This window comes from Clupea harengus, chromosome 11 (assembly GCF_900700415.2).
Source record: "Clupea harengus chromosome 11, Ch_v2.0.2, whole genome shotgun sequence".
Classification (NCBI taxonomy): domain Eukaryota; kingdom Metazoa; phylum Chordata; class Actinopteri; order Clupeiformes; family Clupeidae; genus Clupea; species Clupea harengus.
In genome coordinates, this window is record NC_045162.1 from 9905405 (window position 1) to 9925805 (window position 20401).

Here is a 20401-nt window from a genome sequence, read left to right on the forward strand (position 1 = left end):
TATGGTGTAGTAGTTCACATTACTGGACAAAGCGCAGATGTAACGCAGTGTGATCACACTCAATCAGGCCCTCGCATGTACGTTCATGTGATTGCCTGAAATTGAAAAGGACATCTGATAGGCTGCAGAGAATGTCCTTTTGAATAAAAATGCATGTGAATTAAGCCGCGTCAGGAGAGTGTCAAAAATCCACAAATAAATGTAGGGATGTTCACAAATGGCAAGCGTTTTGTAAAAGCATGTTTGTTAGTCTGTAAATAAATGTAACAGCGTTTACGTTTGTTAATTGTGTGACATTTATTGGGGAATTCTAACTCTATACACTCCCAACCTCTTCCCTAACCTGGACGCGTATCCAATTCCTACCTTAACCCAGGTTTGTACTCCCGAGGAAGTTACACCCCAACTCTCCCACCCCTTACCTTGGATAGCATGTGGCATGATGTATAATTAGGCAGTGCATCACTCAGACACTGAGACATGCATGTGAAATCCTTTTTGAGGTGCATCAGTTGTCCCTGGTATGGACATATACTACCGCTCAAAAGTTTGGGGTCACCCAGACAATTTCGTGCTTTCCGTGAAAACTCACACTTTTATTTATCAAATGAGTTGCAAAATGAATAGAAAACAGTCAAGACATTGACAAGGTTAGAAATAATGATTTTTAGTTGAAATATTAATTTTGTTCTTCAAACTTTGCTTTCGTCAAAGAATGCTCCATTTGCAGCAATTACAGCCTTTGGCATTCTAGCTGTTAATTTGTTGAGGTAATCTGTAGAAATTTCACCGCACGCTTCCTGAAGCACCTCCCACAAGTTGGATTGGCTTGATGGGCACTTCTTGCGTACCATTTGGTCAAGCTGCTCCCACAACAGCTCAATGGGGTTGAGTTCTGGTGACTGCGCTGGCCACTCCATTACAGACAGCATACCAGCTAACTGCTTCTTCCCTAAATAGTTCTTGCATAATTTGGAATGATATTCTTCTGTGTGATCCAAACACCTCAAACTTTGATTTGTCTGTCCATAACACTTTTTTCCAATCTTCCTCTGTCCAATGTCTGTGTTCTTTTGCCCATATCAATATTTTCTTTTTATTGGCCCGTCTCAGATATGGTCTTTTCTTTGCCACTCTGCCTAGAAAGAAGGCCAGCATCCCGGAGTCGCCTCTTCACTGTAGACGTTGACACTGGCGCTTTGCGGGTACCATTTAAAGAAGCTGCCATTTGAGGACCTGTGAGGTGTCTATTTCTCAAACTAGAGACTTGTCTTCTTGCTGAGTTGTGCACCGAGGCCTCCCACTTCTCTTTCTACTCTGGTTAGAGCCCGTTTGTGCTGTTCTCTGAAGGGAGTAGTACACACCGTTGTAGGACATTTTCAGTTTCTTCGCAATTTCTCTCATGGAATAGCCTTCATTTCTAAGAACAAGAATAGACTGGCGAGTTTCACATGAAAGTTCTCTTTTTCTGGCCATTTTGAGAGTATAATCGAACCCACAAATGTGATGCTCCAGGTACTCAACTAGCTCAAAAGAAGGCCAGTTTTATAGCTTCTCTCACCAGCAAAACAGTTTTCAGCTGAGCTAACATAATTGCACAAGGGTTTTCAAATCATCCATTTTTCTTTGAAAAATAAGGAAATTTCTAAGTGACCCCAAACTTTTTAACGGTAGTGTATGTCCTAACCGGTCATGAGTATGGAGGGGTGGGTCTGGGATGCCACACACCAGTGTTAAGCCTCCTGGACGTGTACTGCGCCTAATTCAGCTAAACACTAACCAAATAAATTGGTTTAATGACTTACAAATGACCGGATGAATCTATTCCATATTTGGACCAAAACTGCCCGAGATAGAGCGGAATGGTACGAAGTCGTGGTCGGAAGTCAATGTTGAAATTGTGTACAAGCGAGAAACGCCACCACATAACAACTGCATAAAACCGTATGAGATCCTTATTAGTTGCAAACACAGTTATGGAAAGACCGCACAGTTTAGCCAACTTCGATAGTTCTTAGGGAAGAATAGATAACGTTACCTGTCATTGTCATACAGTGTAAAGCTACGGTTAGGAGAGAGGTTCAACAATAAACAACCAACCTCCAGCAGCGGACTCCATTTTCATTGTGCGCCCGGTTGGTGCCTCACGTGTCCTGGACTGTCTCTCTCACATGACCCGAGTGTTTGTTCCCGTGATCAGCACATCCATCTCCGTGTCACTGAATATCACATTTTAATTCTTACCCTGATGGATATGCGTGAACAGGGTCTGGATAACACGTCAAGGTAACGATTTATATTTTGATAGCTAAGCTTTCGGCCGTGCATAGCCTCCTCGTACAAGGCCTTGCTTCTCTAAAACAGGTGCTGAAGACCTCAAGTGAACTTTTAACTTGTAACTATTTGTGTTGGATGTTATAAACCGCAACCGTTTGCTAGCTAATAAATTAGCAGAATACAAAGGGGTTATCCGACTCACACCTGTAATTTTACGATGAATGCCCCCGTGTTAGCAATCGCAAGCTAACTATGCTGTAGGAATTTTTATGTCAAGTACGAATATTATGTTAACTTAGATCACTTGGTTAAGCTGTAGAGCTGGTAACATTCAGAAATATGTTAAATAAATTGTCGTTATTTAAGTGAGTTGGTAAGTATTTTGTATTCGATATCTTAACCCTCGTTGGTAGATAAGCTAACAACCTTTTTCCCCCCTTTGCGACATTAATACGGGCAAACTCAGAGCTGTCAGCTAGCTCTCTGGCGGGCTGAGTTGTTGATGTTTTTGTTAGTGTTGAATTTTCAATAATTAAAAACAATTATCAATTTTATCAGGCTGCATTATTCTTTTCTACTTGTATGAGTTTACCTGTCAGTTAAAAACGATATGTTTTTAAACTAAGTTTGAAATGGTTGGACATACTACGCGAGTTACTTTTAGGTGGGCAGCAACTGGTTTTCCAGAGTTTTAGGGAGCTTGTCAGTGTTATGTTGGTAGCCTGTGCCGAGTTACAGTATGTCGTAGCATGATTCCTTTTCCCAGCGAGGAACTTCTTGAAAGCTGTTTTGACCCAGATAATGATTTGCATTGGTCTTTCATGATACCCACCTTTCACTCACGTATTCAGAGTTGTTACGTGCTTGTTAAATAATTTAGCTACATTGTAGTCGTTTATTTAGAGAACGTAATATTAACTTAATTATTGTCTTGATTATACAAAGAAATCTAATTTCTGAACATTTCTGCATTTTTAGTCACGAAAAACAAGAGGAAGAGGTTGTTCAAATATCTGAAGGTATGTTTACAGCTAAGATTCAATAGTAAATAAGTGCAAATGTTATCATTAAATTGAAGGTCCTTTATTCTTTTATCTGAGCATTGTACCATTTTAAGAAAGTAATGGCATCATTTTACTTGTATTGCTCCTGCTATCTCTTCACAATGTAGAAGTGAGTATTGAGACAAGCAGCACACTAGTGATAACCTATTCAAATGTCTTCCTTTTCAGCAGAGAGTGCCACTGGAGGGGATCAGACTGCAGTTACTATAGCGCATGTTCAACAGGCCACAGCGTTTACAGACCAAAATATTCAGTACCAGTTTTGTACAGACAACAGTGGTGGGCAGGTATGTTGCTCTGTTGTCTAACTAAATGTTTCAGAAAACCAAGTTGAACCTGTGAAGTTGATCTTAGATGGTACCAGTCCTTAGTAAGTCAGACTGTATCATAACATCCTTCAAAATGGTTCATGGTAACAGACCATTTTTAGTTGGGGACAGATAAGGGATAATTTCACAATTCCAATTCATGACCTGTATTTAATATTACATTAAGTAGAGTTATAAGTATCTAACAGTATTCTCGGTGTCTCTAAAGACACTGGTTATTTTCATGATAAGTCACTCAGGCATTCCTTATACAATTAGTAGGATGCTGAGGAGAGAAAGAGGTCCTGTGGAGTTGATCCTTTTCTCCACAGTCTGTGGCCGTAAACAGTGTCGGTGTGTGTGGTCATGTGATGCCAATCTCTCTCTGGGATTGGCATGGGGCCGCTGTCACATGTCAGTCAGGAGGCCGGTCACATGATTAGTAGTGGTAAACGGGAGCGTTTACAAATACTCTTTCTGAACAAACAACTAGGCTTTTCTGGGCTAGGGAAAAAAAATGCAGAAATTAGATCAGCTGTAGCCAAATGAGCATGTTTCTCTCTCTCTGTGTGTGTGTGTGTGTGTGTGTGTGTGTGTGTGTGTGTGTGTGTGTGTGTGTGTGTGTGTGTGTGTGTGTGTGCACCCGCGTGCAGAGATGATGGCACGTCTAGGTCTAAAAACCCCACGCCATTTGGTCAGGTGGACAAGTTAAGGTCCAAAACGACAATAATACTCTGTCTCTTTCTAAATCTTGTTTCTCCTTTACTGCGTTGTGTGTTACACCGCCTATGGCATCAGGAATGTCCTGGTTGACCCCATACGACCTGTAAACAAGAGCAACATTCATGAGAGTTAGATGTCTAGTAATTCATTTATCAAGCAGGAAATTCTCTCTCTCTTTCTCTCTCTCTCTCTCTCTCTCTCTCTTTCTCTATCTCTCTCTCTATCTCTCTATCTCTGTCCCAGGTGACGTACCGGGTTGTCCAGGTGACCGATCAGTCTCTGGAGGGGGCGGATGAAGGCGGTGGGACTGTGAGCGTAGTCTCTGCAGCAGCATTTGCCAGTGGCCCGCAGGCTGTTGCCCAGGTAACGCACACAACAGTTGTCGTCAGGACAACCGGCCATCGCCATTCACAAAGCAAGCTTCAGAGTTAGTACTCCACTTTCTAACAGTCCCAAGGAATAACGAATCTCATGGCTTGTTCCCATAGGGAGGGCTCTTTAGAATCACAAACCACTGCAAGTCATGGTGCCCACAAATTAGAGTCCTGGTTTCAAAGGCTGAACTCTCTGTAATTAAGTCACAAGTTCATTCAAGATTAAGAAGCTCCATTCAAAAACTTGCTGTATCTTTGTTTACAGTATTCCCTCTGTAAAATTGGCTGTGTAATACATAAAAGCAAAGCAGTCTTCAAAATGCCAACCCTTGGTTCATAAAAAATAAAAATTGAAGATTTGGCTTGTGTCAGCTTTCCTTCACAGCCCCACATGAACACATGTAACACTCCCAGGAGCTAAAGCAATACCAACCCCTCTTCCCTGTCTGTACCCAGCCGCAGGTATTTACCACCTGCACCCAAACCCCTGCAATGTGTCTCCTCTGATCTCACAGAATCAAGACATGACAGTCAGCAAACTAAGAAAGCCAAAATATGAATGTATTTTTTTTCTCTGTACATGCCTTATGGCTTAAACTATTGTTGATTTTCACCAAAATAAAAAGTTAGCCACATCGCCCTGATTAGACAAGTATCACACCATTAAATGGAGCCAATGGTACAAGGAATCAAACTATTTATACGGTGCCGCAAAACATGAGACATCACTCTCATGACAGGTTGTTCGGATTGCAGAACAGTTACGATCAGGCTGTGATATTCATATAGTTCATTCTGTTTGATGAGGTCATTGACTGTCTCTGTTTTATAATGCCATCCAGAGATTTCCTAATCAGCAGCAATCCAACCTCTTGCTCATTCGCTCCTTATAATGGTGTTATGGTGTTATAATCACGTTATTTGCATGCTGTATCACACAGAAATATAAATAGGTAAACAGGTAAACACACATGCATTTGTTTTGTGTATTCAAAGAAATGTTTGATGTCAATAGTGTGTGTGTAGATGATGTCAGTAGTGTGTGTGTGTGTAGATGATGTCAGTAGTGTGTGTGTGTGTGTGTGTGTACATGATGTCAGTAGTGTGTGTGTGTACATGATGTCAGTAGTGTGTGTGTGTACATGATGTCAGTAGTGTGTGTGTGTGTGTGTACATGATGTCAGTAGTGTGTGTGTGTAGATGATATCAGTAGTGTGTGTGTGTGTACATGATATCAGTAGTGTGTGTGTGTGTACATGATGTCAGTAGTGTGTGTGTGTAGATTATGTCAGTAGTGTGTGTGTGTAGATGATGTCAGTAGTGTGTGTGTGTGTACATGATTTCATTAGCTTGTGTGTGTGTGTACATGATGTCAGTAGTGTGTGTGTGTAGATGATGTCAGTAGTGTGTGTGTGTGTAGATGATGTCAGTAGTGTGAGTGTGTGTGTGTGTACATGATGTCAGTAGTGTGTGTGTGTACATGATGTCAGTAGTGTGTGTGTGTAGATGATGTCAGTAGTGTGTGTGTGTGTAGATGATGTCAGTAGTGTGAGTGTGTGTGTGTGTACATGATGTCAGTAGTGTGTGTGTGTACATGATGTCAGTAGTGTGTGTGTGTAGATTATGTCAGTAGTGTGTGTGTGTGTACATGATGTCAGTAGTGTGTGTGTGTGTGTACATGATGTCAGTAGTGTGTGTGTGTGTAGATGATGTCAGTAGTGTGTGTGTGTACATGATGTCAGTAGTGTGTGTGTGTAGATGATTTCAGTAGTGTGTGTGTGTGTGTGTGTGTACATGATGTCAGTAGGGTGTGTGTGTGTGTACATGATGTCAGTAGTGTGTGTGTACATGATGTCAGTAGTGTGTGTGTGTGTAGATGATGTCAGTAGTGTGTGTGTGTACATGATGTCAGTAGTGTGTGTGTGTGTAGATGATGTCAGTAGTGTGTGTGTGTGTAGATGATGTCAGTAGTGTGTGTGTGTGTAGATGATGTCAGTAGTGTGTGTGTAGATGATGTCAGTAGTGTGTGTGTGTGTACATGATGTCAGTAGTGTGTGTGTGTGTAGATGATGTCAGTAGTGTGTGTGTGTGTAGATGATGTCAGTAGTGTGTGTGTGTATTTGATGTCAGTAGTGTGTGTGTGTGTATTTGATGTCAGTAGTGTGTGTGTGTGTGTAGATGATGTCAGTAGTGTGTGTGTGTGTGTGTAGATGATGTCAGTAGTGTGTGTGTGTGTGTGTACATGATGTCAGTAGTGTGTGTGTGTGTAGATGATGTCAGTAGTGTGTACATGATGTCAGTAGTGTGTGTGTGTGTGTGTGTGTGTACATGATGTCAGTAGTGTGTGTGTGTGTGTGTGTGTGTGTGTACATGATGTCAGTAGTGTGTGTGTGTGTGTGTGTGTGTGTAGATGATGTCAGTAGTGTGTGTGTGTGTACATGATGTCAGTAGTGTGTGTGTGTGTCTGGTGTAGATGATGTCAGTAGTGTGTGTGTGTGTAGATGACGTCAGTAGTGTGTGTGGATGACGTCAGTAGTGTGTGTGTGTAGATGATGTCAGTAGTGTGTGTGTGTGTAGATGATGTCAGTAGTGTGTGTGTGTACATGATGTCAGTAGTGTGTGTGTGTAGATGATGTCAGTAGTGTGTGTGTGTGTGTGTGTGTGTGTGTGTGTGTACATGATGTCAGTAGTGTGTGTGTGTGTGTGTACATGATGTCAGTAGTGTGTGTGTGTGTGTGTGTGTGTGTAGATGATGTCAGTAGTGTGTGTGTGTGTACATGATGTCAGTAGTGTGTGTGTGTGTGTGTACATGATGTCAGTAGTGTGTGTGTGTGTAGATGATGTCAGTAGTGTGTGTGTGTGTGTGTAGATGATGTCAGTAGTGTGTGTGTGTGTGTGTACATGATGTCAGTAGTGTGTGTGTGTGTAGATGATGTCAGTAGTGTGTGTGTAGATGATGTCAGTAGTGTGTGTGTGTAGATGATGTCAGTAGTGTGTGTGTGTGTGTGTAGATGTCAGTAGTGTGTGTGTGTGTACATGATGTCAGTAGTGTGTGTGTGTGTGTAGATGATGTCAGTAGTGTGTGTGTAGATGATGTCAGTAGTGTGTGTGTGTGTAGATGATGTCAGTAGTGTGTGTGTGTACATGATGTCAGTAGTGTGTGTGTGTGTGTACATGATGTCAGTAGTGTGTGTGTGTGTGTAGATGATGTCAGTAGTGTGTGTGTAGATGATGTCAGTAGTGTGTGTGTGTGTGTAGATGATGTCAGTAGTGTGTGTGTACATGATGTCAGTAGTGTGTGTGTGTGTACATGATGTCAGTAGTGTGTGTGTAGATGCAGTTCTCCTTCTCTGATTCTTCTTTACCGCAGCATTTGGTGTCTATGGTAACACCTTTCCTCTCCTGCAGGCAGTTATCCAGAACCCGTTCTGCAATGGTGGCAGCCCCACGGCGGAGATCGTGGCAGGGGAGACGCGCTTCGCCTATTTCCCAGCAGCCGCTGTGAGTGACGGCACGGCCGTGTCGCTGCAAGCCACGGCCGATCCCACGCTCACGCAGGCGGGGGGTAAGAACCTACAAGTGACCTCTGCACTAGACGCCTGAGCTGTGCTACGGTCATCAGCTCGCTGTTAGAAACGGCAAGAGCATTATGTACCATATTATGATCGCAACAGTAAGGGACAGAAATGTACCACATTATGATGGCAACAGTAACGGACAGAGAGCACCAGTTGAGGAAAACAAGAATACCCAGAATACCCCTAATAACATTCTCATTCACACTCACACACACACCACACCACACCACACCACACCACACCACACCACACGCACACCACACGCACAACACATGCACAACACACACACACACACACACACACACAAAACACACACCATAACTGTTTGCTTTCCTTTAATCGGTCTCTCCCTCTCTCCTCAGGTCAGTTTTATGTGATGATGACCCCCCCAGATGTTCTCCAATCCGGCGCCCAGCGCACCATCGCCCCTCGCACACACCCATACACTGCGTGAGTACCTATCACACACACACACACACACACACACACACACACCAAGCTCCAGGACTACAGTGGTCTGATGCTCTCAGCCTCTGAGGTCCTGACACCAGCACGGGCAGGGGGACTCCAGACCCCTCAGTAATGTCAAGCATTCTAATTGGCATTGTGTCCTGCCCGCTCCCTGTATTCTTTGCATTCTTTAAAGTACGCCCTGTATTTGCCACACATTTAAGAAGCCCTCTACCCCCCCCCCCCCCAGGGCCTTTCAGACACAGAGCCTTTATGCCAGCCCCTCTCTCTAATCATCCAAGGGTGATCTTAATTGTATAATGGTGGCTGCAGCTAGGCCGGGAGCACCATGCACAAAAATGCTGCTCATGGGCTTTTCAGCTTCAAGACTGAAGACTATTGTTGTGTTGTGTTGTGTTAATACATGCCTCTATGTGTGTGTGTCTGTGTACAGTACGTTTGGCAAAAGTACTCTTACAGTTCTTCTTTCTCCAAGTGTGTTGCTTGGCGATGGTTGAAAAGGAAGAGCCAGATGTTTTTATGGAGCTCACATTAACATCCTGTTAGAAGAGGAGATCTGTGAGACTTGGAGAAAATGGGCAGCTAATAGCTGTAAATGCCTCAGACTATGTGGTACTTTTTAGGGCCACTGCATGTGTGTGTGTGTGTGTGTGTGTGTGTGTGTGTGAGTGAGTGGGTTGACGTGTGTGTGTGGCCGGGTGGGCAGGCGGGTGTGTTCCTCTTTTTCTCATAGGGGGTTATGTAATGTGGGAAAGAAAGAGAGTGAGAGAGGGAGTTTGTGTGTTCCTCTCCAGCCTCTGTTCTTCTCACTCAACATCCTCATCATTCTCTGTGGTGAGCTGTGTGTGTGTGTGTGTGTGTCTGTCTGTCTGTGTGTGTGTGTGTCTGTGTGTCTGTCTGTTTGTGTGTGTGTGTGTGTCTGTCTGTCTGTGTATGTGTGTCTGTCTGTGTCTGTCTGTGTGTGTGTCTGTGCATCTCTGTGTGTGTCTGTGTGTCTGTCTGTGTGTTTCTGTGTGTCTCTGTGTGTGTCTGTGTGTCTGTGTGTGTTTTGTGAAGTAATCCAGAATCAGTAAAAACTACAGGCCAATCATTTTGAAAAAGCCGCTAGCCTGATATCCCGGGACAATCCAGTTTTCCCGTTGGGCTATGCTCCGTCCAACGCACATCAGAAATGATCCCCTAAGTTAAATAAAATCCCCCCCCCCCCCCCCCTTTATTTACCTTTTTGGCGCTTTTGACTTGGCTATGTAGAGGAAAAAGTTTGACCAGCAAACAAACGAGTTGTTGATCATGATGGTTTGTCTGCTAGGAAGTGTACGCGTTATTCGGAAAGATACTACTCCAGCTGTTTTTGATGCCCTTGTCCACACCAGCATTCCACGGAAGAAAGTATAGCTGAGATCAATACTGTTTTCCGCATGTAACGAACATGTATATCTCATAACATAGCATTTACACCACAACATGAATTTGGATTTAAAGTGAATTTTGCCAGCCCTGATTTAATACAAAAGAAAAAAAATACCAACACAATGAAAGATATGAAATTGATAAATAGATTTTTTTTATATCAAAAGAAGGCTGTTTCACATGAAGAGAGAGTGTTTCTAACAGGCCTAAATGTATCTTCTTTTTCCCCGCTGTGTGTTTACCCAGGGGAGGCAAGGCTCTCGTTCCCCCTTCGGCTTGGCCATGTTTATTAAAAAGGCATTTCGCCACAGTTTGAGGTTTTTGTTAGTCATCCAAAGAGATCTCATGATGCTCGCTCTTTCTCTCTCCCTCTCTCTCTCTCCCTCGCTCTCTCTCTCTTTCTCTTCTTTTTCTCTCTCTCTCTCTCTCTCTCTCTGTCTCTTGCTTTCTCTAAAATCTAATTTGAGGGGAGGAGAGGTGGCTTAGCGTGTCTTTTGAAGTGGTGAAAGACAGCCAGATGTATCATCCCACTCCTCCGGATGCGGGGGACAAAGCAGCAGGGTTTTGGGGGGGGGGTTTGGCAGCGTTTTTGGTGCAGTTTAGGTTTAATGGTGATTCATTAACAGATTTTAGGATCAGACGTATCTCGTATCCTCCCACATACACTCGCCCTAGTGTCGAGAAAGGAAATTGAAATAATTGGTCACAGTATGCCTCACACTGCATGGATGTGCAGTCAAATGCATTATTATAGTTTTTTGTTGTTGTTTTGTTTAGTTTTTTTCTTCCGATCTCCAATCCGTGCTTAACTGAGCATGCAGATGATGTATGTTAAGGACGACAAAACCAAGTGGAACTGCAGCTGCTCGAGAAGCGCAGCCGGCGCAGCAGCCGCAGCAGCCGCAGCATTGAGCGTTGCACAAGTGTTTTTACGCAGATAACTAACTTGGAATGAAAGCCTGAACAGCGCGGCGCGAAGTGAAGTGTCAGCCGGTGATGATCTTTCACGCCGCCGTGCCAGCTCTCAATCGATGCGAGCGGCTGCCTGGCTGTCGTTGGCGTGCGCTCAGCAGAGGCGTCGAAGCGCTCCTGGCTGATTGACAAACCCGGAAAACGCTGACGCCTGTCAGAGTGACGAGGGTGTGCCGCAGAGGAAACATCCGGATCATCCCCCCCCCCGCCCGCCCCCCAAATCCCCACCACCCCATTTGTTTTTGCACTGATGGGGGGTTAGCGTAGAAGTCCACTTCTGCATGCCCCAATTACTGTGTGTGTGTGTGTGTGTGTGTGTGTGTGTGTGTGTGTGTGTATACAGTACATTGTTTGTGGTGTGTGTGTGTGTGTGTGTGTGTGTGTGCATTGTTTGTGGTGTGTGTTTGTGTATGTTGGTGGTTGCTGGAGTGGTGATATGTGTTTTGTTGGTGATGGTTTGTGGAGGATGTCTGCGTGTGTGTGGGTGGTTGTATTTGTGGGATGAGTCTGTATGCGAGTGTGTGTGTGGTGTGTGTGTGTGTGTGTGTGTGTGTGCGTGTGTGTGTGTGCGTGTGTGTGTGGTGCAGGTGTTGAGTCCCTGTGGGCAGCACGTCTCCTGAGGCTGTGGGCCGATCTTGAGTTGATCTGTGGCTTCGGCGCCTATTGATAATGCTGGGTCAGTGTTGGCCATTTATCACCCTGCTCAGGCGCAGGACTGGAATCATTGATGAGAGCAGAGGGAGGGACGAAAGTGGGAGCAAGTTCAATGTGATAGAAATAATATAATATAATATAATAATATCAAAATGAAAATAATAATAATACAAATGAATAAAACACATTGGCAGATTGAGAAAGGAGGAACTGGGATGGGATGCCGCTGCAGTATGCGGTAACGGAGGGGATCATCTTGGCATGTGAACTTTTGACTTCTGGGGCTTCTGCCTGTCTGCATGCATACCCTGTCAAACCTCACCTCCTGTGGGCGTGCATAATGTGCTGTGACTGATGCCATGACTGACATGTGAAACTCTGAGAGCATGAGAGTAAATAAATACATTTCTCCCCCCCCCTGACAACCTCAACACTAAACCTGCCATTCACAGAGAGGATGTCGCGCAGCTGCAGGAGGACGCGTTGAACTGGTGAGGACTCCTTTCACATCCCCTTAAACCCATTGCAAAAAAAAAGACCCCTGCACCCACATCTGATCTGTCTGATCACATGCTTAACATTAATCTCTCTCTGAAAGCCAGACCCACACCTCAGGCAAGTTCCCCTCTTGTGGCCTCTGAAAGAGAAAATCGTGTGGTTTGGCTTCCTTTGATCTGTCATTGTGTAACAGAGGGGTAATGACTTCCCAGGTAATCAGATTCTCAAAAGCCGTGAGCCAGTGCCGTTTCCCGGGGAGCCCATCACACGTTTTAGATCTGTCCCCCGATAGAAACGTGACCGCTAAGTACTGAGTCTGTGACCTAACGCGGGGCATGGCAGTCAATTCCCAGGAGTGAGATTGGAAGACATTTCTCAAGGCTGTTAGCTTTTATTGTGCCATGAAAACAAATACACCTAAGCCCTCGTCCTCACATACCCCTGGCTATGTGTTCAATTATAGTAAACAATACAACAGCGGGATGAGCTGGCTGCTTCTTTTTTTTCTTTTCTTTTCCGGAGGGCAGATGATGTCTGCGAGGTTTGAAGGACAGCCTTTCAGGAAATCACAGGCTGATTTTTTTTTTTTTTTTGTGTCCTTTTTTCGATTTGCCATTAGAGGCCTAATGAAAGCGCTTCGGTGCCAGACAACCGATGGGAGAGACACATTGGCAACCCACAGGCACGGCCAAGCATTTCAGCACCCACGCCTGCTTCTCTTTACCTTTTTCTGTGTATTCACTGAAGGTAATTCCTTTTTTGGAATGGGGGTCACAAATTTGCACTTAACTCGTTGGCTAATTTAGCATTTTTTTTTTTGTGCATGATGGGAATAAATGAGATGGGGAAAAGTCTGCACTTAATACAACATAGCACTTCATTTAAGGTGTCTGTTTAAAAAAAAAAAAAAAAAACAACAACAAAAAACCCAGCTTGCTTGCGTAGATAAGCACTTGGATCACTTTCTTATCCAGTATGACATTTGAACAACAAAAGGTCACACCGAACAAATCAACAGATGCCAGCTTTTTAATATCATCTCCTTGAGCTGTCGGCAGTGGAACTCTTTATGGCGGCGACAGCGCCTGTTTGGCTCTGCTTCCCCATCCTCGGTGCGAGGTCCCGTGAGGCGTGATTGGAGCGCGCTCACACCAGCAGTGCCTTTATGTGGGAGTCGTGACTTCATTAAAGCACACCTGAAGGGGAAGATGCCATGCGGCGAACAGTTTGTCATTAGACTAAATCTGGGCAGGCACTCTCTCTCTCTCTCTCTCTCTCTCTCTCTCTCTCTCCCCATTTCTATCTATCTTTATTCCTTTCTCTTTCTTTCTCACTCTCTCTCTCCCCATCAGCCCTTCCTTTTGTCTCCCCCCTCTCTCTTTCTCTCTCTCTCGCTCTCTCTCTCTCTCTCTCTCTCTCTCTCTCTCTTTCTCACTCTCTCTCTCTCCCCCATCAGCCCCTCCTTCTCTCGAACCACATCTGCTCCCCAGCACTGCAATTTTTAACATAATGAACTAAAGCCCACGATCCAGACTCCCACGGGGAAGCACACTTTAACAACACAAAAATCTGCCCAACCAGACGTCTGTGTAGTCGCTTCTACACTACGCTTGCACACACACATATACACACACACACACACGCGCGCACACTCACGTACGCACAGCTGACGAGACTCTCACAAGGATCAGCCGACCTACTGTTGCAGGATGTTTGATGGTGTGTCAAATGATGAAATTTCCAGAGAGTAAAACCCTCCATAGGTCCCTGCAGAAGGCGTGTGCTCTGCCTTAGAAATGTGTTGGTATGGGGATCAGAGAGATGAAGTTCAAGGCCGTTGAGAAGGAGAGGAAATACAAAACCATGTAGTCATGGTAGATGGGACAGTACATTTACTCTTGCAGTACTGGTAGGCAATGGTGGTTTGTTTGTATGACTGATAGAAAAGCGTTTGTTTGTTTGTTTGTTTATTTGTTTGTGTGTTGTCAGGAAGGTGGACGGGACACGTACGCCCAGGGATGAGAGACGGCGGGCGCAACACAACGAAGGTGAGCGCATTACCTTTTAGCGTCTAGGATTAGGATTTTCAGAGGGCTTTCATTTTCACAATCCTACTCTATGATGTGAAAATAACTGGCTTACACATGAAGGGTAACTGCCACAGTTTGTGTGAGTAGCCCATGACATTGACCTGACATCAAGCGGCCACTAGAGGATGCCATTAAACTTCAGGTATTGCTGTGTGACTTTTTGGAAAAGCCTCACTTGTTAACAAATAAGGGGAAACACCTACTTTTATAATTTCACAAAATGAACGCTAAGCCATCCAAATATATCAGAGGCTTTTTCTAACTGTCACACAGCCACCTCTCACCTTTCACTGCCATGGGTGTTTCTAACTGTCACACAGCCACCTCTCACCTTTCACTGCCATGGGTGTTTCTAACTGTCACACAGCCACCTCTCACTTTTCACTGCCATGTGTATTTTGGCTACTACTGACACAATCAGTGGGCCTGTAGGCCTGATGCCAGTGTATCCACGCCAGCACAGTGATGGAGAACTGACCCAGCTGGGGTTATGGCCTCCACATTGATGGAGAACTGACCCAGCTGGGGTTATGGCCTCCACACTGATGGAGAACTGACCTCTGACCTCCACACTGACTGTCACTTCCTGTGGATATAAGACGTTACTGACTCTCCACCGCTGGTGGGAAGAGACTACGAAGGCTTGTCAGAGTGTGGTTAGTTGATGTTTGGGTTCATAGGGAAGGAAAAAAGAAAATTAAAAAGTAAAAGTAAAAAAAAAAACCTCCTCAGTTCTTTAGTTGACAACAGTGACCTCTAACACCCACTCACAGATATACACATGACCCTTCCGCTCCTCTGCTCTCCACTGAACCAATCCTTCAGATGGGAGGCTGATGTTGTGCTGTTTAGTCTGGTTTGTTGTTTCTCTCTTTTTGTTTGACCGCCTTGCTGTCTGTCTGCCTGCAGTGGAAAGGCGACGGAGGGACAAGATCAACAATTGGATCGTCACGCTCTCCAAAATCATCCCAGACTGCAACATGGACAGCAGCAAGACAGGAGCGGTGAGCGAGAAAGTGAGGATAGCATTTGACAGAAAAGGACAGGCCAAGTGGAGAGAAAGTGCTATTACCGGGCGCGTGTGTGTGTGTGTGTGTGTGTGTTTGTGTGTGCGTGTGCGCGTGCGTGTGTGTGCGCGTGCGTGTGTGCGTGTAACTCCTTTTTCACTGTGCTTTCTCAGAGTAAAGGCGGGATCCTCTCTAAGGCGTGTGACTACATCCGTGAGCTGAGACAAACTAATCAGAGGCTGCAGGAGAGCTTCAAGGATGTGGAGCACATACAGGTGGACAACGAGCTGCTCAGGCAGCAGGTACGACCCCAGACATTCACACTTCAGACCGCCAGTCCCCTTAAAGCCACATTATGTCGATTTTTACAGTGTTTTAAATTTTACAAGTATGATTTTGTAAGTAGTTAAAGGCCTAAATATACAGTATATACCTATTCTAAATAATTTTGATGGTAGGCTATATGGTCATATAAAGAGAAGATAGACTTGACTGTTATTCACACTAGCCACCCAGGCTACTCAAAATTTACAAATCATGCGAAAATATAAGAACAGTTTTTTTTTTTATCAGTGCCAGTCGTTTTTATACCAATATTATCAATTGACTGTGCTTAACATTTAAGCAAGTTTATTTATTTTTTATTTTCCTTGGCACAAAACTGTTACCCGGCCAACTCTAATATAAAGCACACGTGGTGTCACGATACAGATGATTACAATTCCACAGGCAACACACGGAAAATTATTTAAATGGAAAGGCGGCTTCAAATCGAGAAATTGCCTCAGCATATCAAATGACAGTGAGTTATTCCTGAAAATAGGCTTTTAGGCTGCGATAACATTTAACACCCCTAATGTCACGAGGTGGGATAAAAGCCTTTCCCACCGTGATAAAAGGTCATGTTAGGATGGATACCTGGCGAGAAGTGTTTATTTTAGTTTATAAAAATTTCAGATGATCCCTCAGGTCGCCCCAGGTCAGCTGGGCTGTATGAATATTGAACAGTTGTCTGTTTGCTCAGCTGAATAGTAATTGAAGTAATCTTCCAACGTCTCCTGTGTGAAGACTGCTGCAAAATGACTCTGTAAAGTGCATTGCACAGTAGTTCACCCGACAATTAGTCCTGGCCCATTCCGAATAAAGACTTTAAATGTCACAGGCACTATCCTTTTGTCCTTGCCGCCTTGCCAAAACAGATTTCTTTGTTAATGTTAATTTGCCAATTCTGCTTTGAGCAGGACGACAGGAGTTCATTGTGTACTTGAGGGTTTAGAGAATGCTGACGCGGCAGAACAAGAGCCTCACCTGTTCCAACCTCGCAGTCGTCACTGTCAGGGTTCCGTTTTGGTTATACATACACGCACACACACACACACACACACACAGACGTATACATACACACGCATTTGCACACAAACACAAACACTTATGCGCCAGCACACACACACACACACACACACACACACACACACACACACACACAGTTGTATTCATACACACGCATTTGCACACAAACACACACACTTATGCACCTACATGCACGCACACAGAAAAAGAGAGAGTGACAGAATGCCCTGTAGTCGGTGCCTCCACATAGTTTCACTTCTCACATATTCCATCATATTCATATAGATTAGCATTCACTCTCCAGTGAGGGATCAATGCCTCCAACACTTATTTGTGCCTGGAAATATAGAACAGTCTATATACAAGTGCACAATAATGAATTTAATGAGGCTTCCGAGGACACTAGTTGCACCGTAATTTACGTTGCAAGCATGTGCTTTTAAATCTCATCTGTTCAGCTTTTCAAAAGTCCTCTTAGAGCAGGCGTGCAGTTTGTCAGAGATGGAATTCTGAGGGTTCATCTCGTTAATGGATAGAAACGATTACGTTAATGCTTGTGATGAAGAAAATGAGGGTCTATTTCTTTCTCGCGCTCTCTTTCTCTCTCTCTCTCTCTCTCTCTCTCTCTCTCTCCTTCCCAGATTGAGGAGCTGAAGAATGAGAATGCGCTTTTGCGAGCACAGCTGCAGCAGCACGCCATGGAGGCGGTTTCCGAGGCGACGCCCCAGTGACAGCAGGGGGTGGGGGGGGGTGGCAGAGGTCCCTGCAAAGGTGATGGACAGAGAGACACACGTCTGTGACCCAGGAGTTACATCGGCGTGCAAGAGAGAGAGAGAGAGAGGGAGAGGGAGGAGAGGATGAAAAGACTATCTTTGAAAGCCTGAGTACTGAAGACCCCCACTGTGTCCCACCTCTGGGGGGTGGCTGACTTCTCTTGCTGCCTTTATTCCCTTTTGGACTGAGCCGGAGACCACAGTCACCTTGCCGCTGCTGTTTGGTGGCTGCACTGGACTGCAATATACGTTTTATTATTAATTCCGTTTTTTTTTTTTCCTTCCACAGCTAGACTCCAGGCAGTTTTCTACTGGTGAAATTGCGAACATCATTTGCAGTCCCTTGGTTTTTGTTTTTCCCTGCAACAATATTCCAGTATTTATTCAGGCAACCTTGTGAAGAGAAACATTGAAATGTTTGTGATGTTTAATTTGTCTAGGATTTCTTTGGTTTGATTCACACATGAACATCGATAAACACATGTGACAAACCCATATTTTAGTCCCCCCACCCCACCCCACTGCAACCATACCCAGCCCATTGTTTTCACTGTCCCTTTCTGTAAATGTTCCATTGCATTAGCCTAACACCTGTTGATTTAATCCTCGAGGAGAGGCGAGTTATGCATGGGAGAAAACTGAACATTGCATAATCCATTAAGTCTGGCCTTCTGAATAGGAAACAACTCCTTAAACACAATGTGTTGATCTGAGCTGCAGAAATGGAAGGCCCCGTTTGAAGAGATTGCTTTCTTATCACATTTCAACCTTGAAAGGACACCGGTCGTCTTTGTGTGAACAGAGGAAGAAAATATAGTAGTGCTTGTGTATATTATGATCAGACCTCTCGCTTGGAAAGGATAGGAGAAGGTATGTGTTTTTTTTTTTTTTTTGAGAGCAGTCATGAGGTTGGGGTTTTGTAGTAACCTTGCCATTAGTGAATAACAAAGGCCTAGGGCGGGAAAAAAACATACCTGACAACACTCTCAAGCCAGTCGATTGCTTTAATTAGTCAGTCACGTAACGAAGACCAAGGGGACCCAGCACTCACTAATGCCCTTCAGGACCACAATAGCCTTCCCTTACTGTGTAGTTTTCTGCGTGTTAACTGAGATCGAAAACCTGTTACTGTTCATTTCAGGAGAAATCACAGCTTGGCATCTGATGCACGGGAACTCTTAGATAGTTCATTGTTCAACAGTGGTGCCATTAGAGTTAGAGTTTTTTTGTTTTTTATTTTAATGACAATGTTGGTTTAAAATCAATTAATTATACCCCACTTTTGAATATGAATGAGGCAATTAATTAAGTTATGAATTCATTGATTATAGAGGTTCGGTCTAGTGCTGTAACAGGACAGGTTTCTTTGACATGTATGGCGTGAATGACCTCTGGGAAAATACGTGATAATCAGTAAAAGCAGACCTCATAGCCAAAAGTTGAGTTTGGGAGGAGGAGGAGGAAGACCTTTTACATTAGAGTGATACCAATAATATTGTTATGTTTTACCCAAATTTTAGATTCTTTGGAGACAGTGTCTGTCGTCCAGTATGGTTTGAAGTGTTAAATGTGACCAAAGCTGGTTTATTACCATCATCAACAGTTTTACATGGAAATAAATAGATTATATTTGTATTTATTTGAAAGCATTTAGAATAGCAATGAGGCATGGCCTAGCATATTTAACCAGCATGAGAGGAGGGGCGTGGTGGGTGTTGTGGATAACAGCAGTTGATTTCTTGTCATGAAGGAAGATCTTATATTGTTTCATTGTGCTGAGAATGCAGCAACTAAGGCACATTAGCAAAGCTGGCAAAATTAAAATGTCAGAATTATTATGCTCTGTAGTTTTTCGTCAAAACACATCTAGGGTGCTCAAGACAATCTCTTTACCGCATGAGGTAACATGCTGGCGACAAGACCGAAAGGGTATTTCAAGGACATTTCAGTCTCACTGAGACCATTGCGGATGCCAAAATTCTTGATTGAATTTCGTCCCTAAATATGCAAAGAAAATTAGACTTCACTTGGGGAACAAAAGGATCAAGGAAAAAACCCTGATCTGTCAAATACTAAGCGTTGAGGCCCTACAGTATTATATGTATAAGGTCAATATGGTTTCTGAGTAATCATGGCTGGTTTGTGAAGAATGTATGTGACTTTGCTGTGTCTCTTTAGCTTAATTCTGTTAAACATGACTGATGTCAGTTCCCTACATGGTTTTGCTTAGAGTTTATTGTGATTTGTTTTAATTGATGATTTTTAAAATGATCATTTGTCCTTATTAGGTTTCAACTTTTCAATCATTATTTTTGGTCATCATTGTTCTGTTCTCCATACCCAGCCCTGTGGTATCTGGGGGGGGGGGAGTAGTCCACTGTCTTTTGAAAATTGAAACGAAGAACAGAAACCAATTTTTTTTTATGTTTGGTACTTCATCATTATCATCCACCATCTCAGTGAGGAAGATCAGATGATAACTCTGTGGTGCTTTTTGGAAGAAAAAATAAACTCCTTTCTACTCAGTTGATCTTTGCAAGGAAATGTTGAGAAAAAAAGTCTGCAATGTCTTCTGTTAATCCGAAAACCTTTCAGTTATTACACGGCTGAGATTAAATGCATAGACTGTTACGAAACTCTCCCAGTCGCTTTGTCTTCATCCTTGGAATGACATTATCAGGGCAACCTAACAGTTTGCTGTGCATCACTTAAACAGCCGTAGCGCTAACAGTCCCCCTTTCAGCCTTGTTAGGAGGGTCACAGTTCAAAAGTTCTCTTCGCTATTTTCCTCCCTCACCTTTAACTAGCTTCACATCAAAGCCCTCAAAGAGGAAACCGTACAGTGAGGAGCG

General features: G+C 43.8%; 1 protein-coding gene across 6 annotated transcripts; it reads left to right on the forward strand.

Annotated features, from left to right (window-relative positions):
* Window positions 1-1870: 1870 nt before the first annotated feature.
* LOC105901631 (upstream stimulatory factor 2) lies at window positions 1871-20180 on the forward strand. 6 transcript variants are annotated; one of them, XM_012829113.3, is made up of 11 exons: window positions 1873-2286; window positions 3256-3296; window positions 3510-3628; window positions 4616-4735; window positions 8155-8311; window positions 8687-8774; window positions 12284-12322; window positions 14319-14377; window positions 15329-15423; window positions 15600-15728; window positions 17418-20180. In XM_012829113.3, the coding sequence occupies exons 1-11, from the start codon at window positions 2249-2251 to the stop codon at window positions 17505-17507; spliced, it is 975 nt and encodes a 324-aa protein (XP_012684567.1). In that variant the 5' UTR covers window positions 1873-2248; the 3' UTR covers window positions 17508-20180. The 6 variants fall into 6 exon arrangements, with proteins under 6 accessions (XP_031432884.1, XP_031432882.1, XP_012684567.1 ...); XM_031577021.2 differs by having other exon boundaries at window positions 3513-3628; XM_031577019.2 differs by having other exon boundaries at window positions 1874-2286; window positions 15329-15435.
* Window positions 20181-20401: the final 221 nt, after the last annotated feature.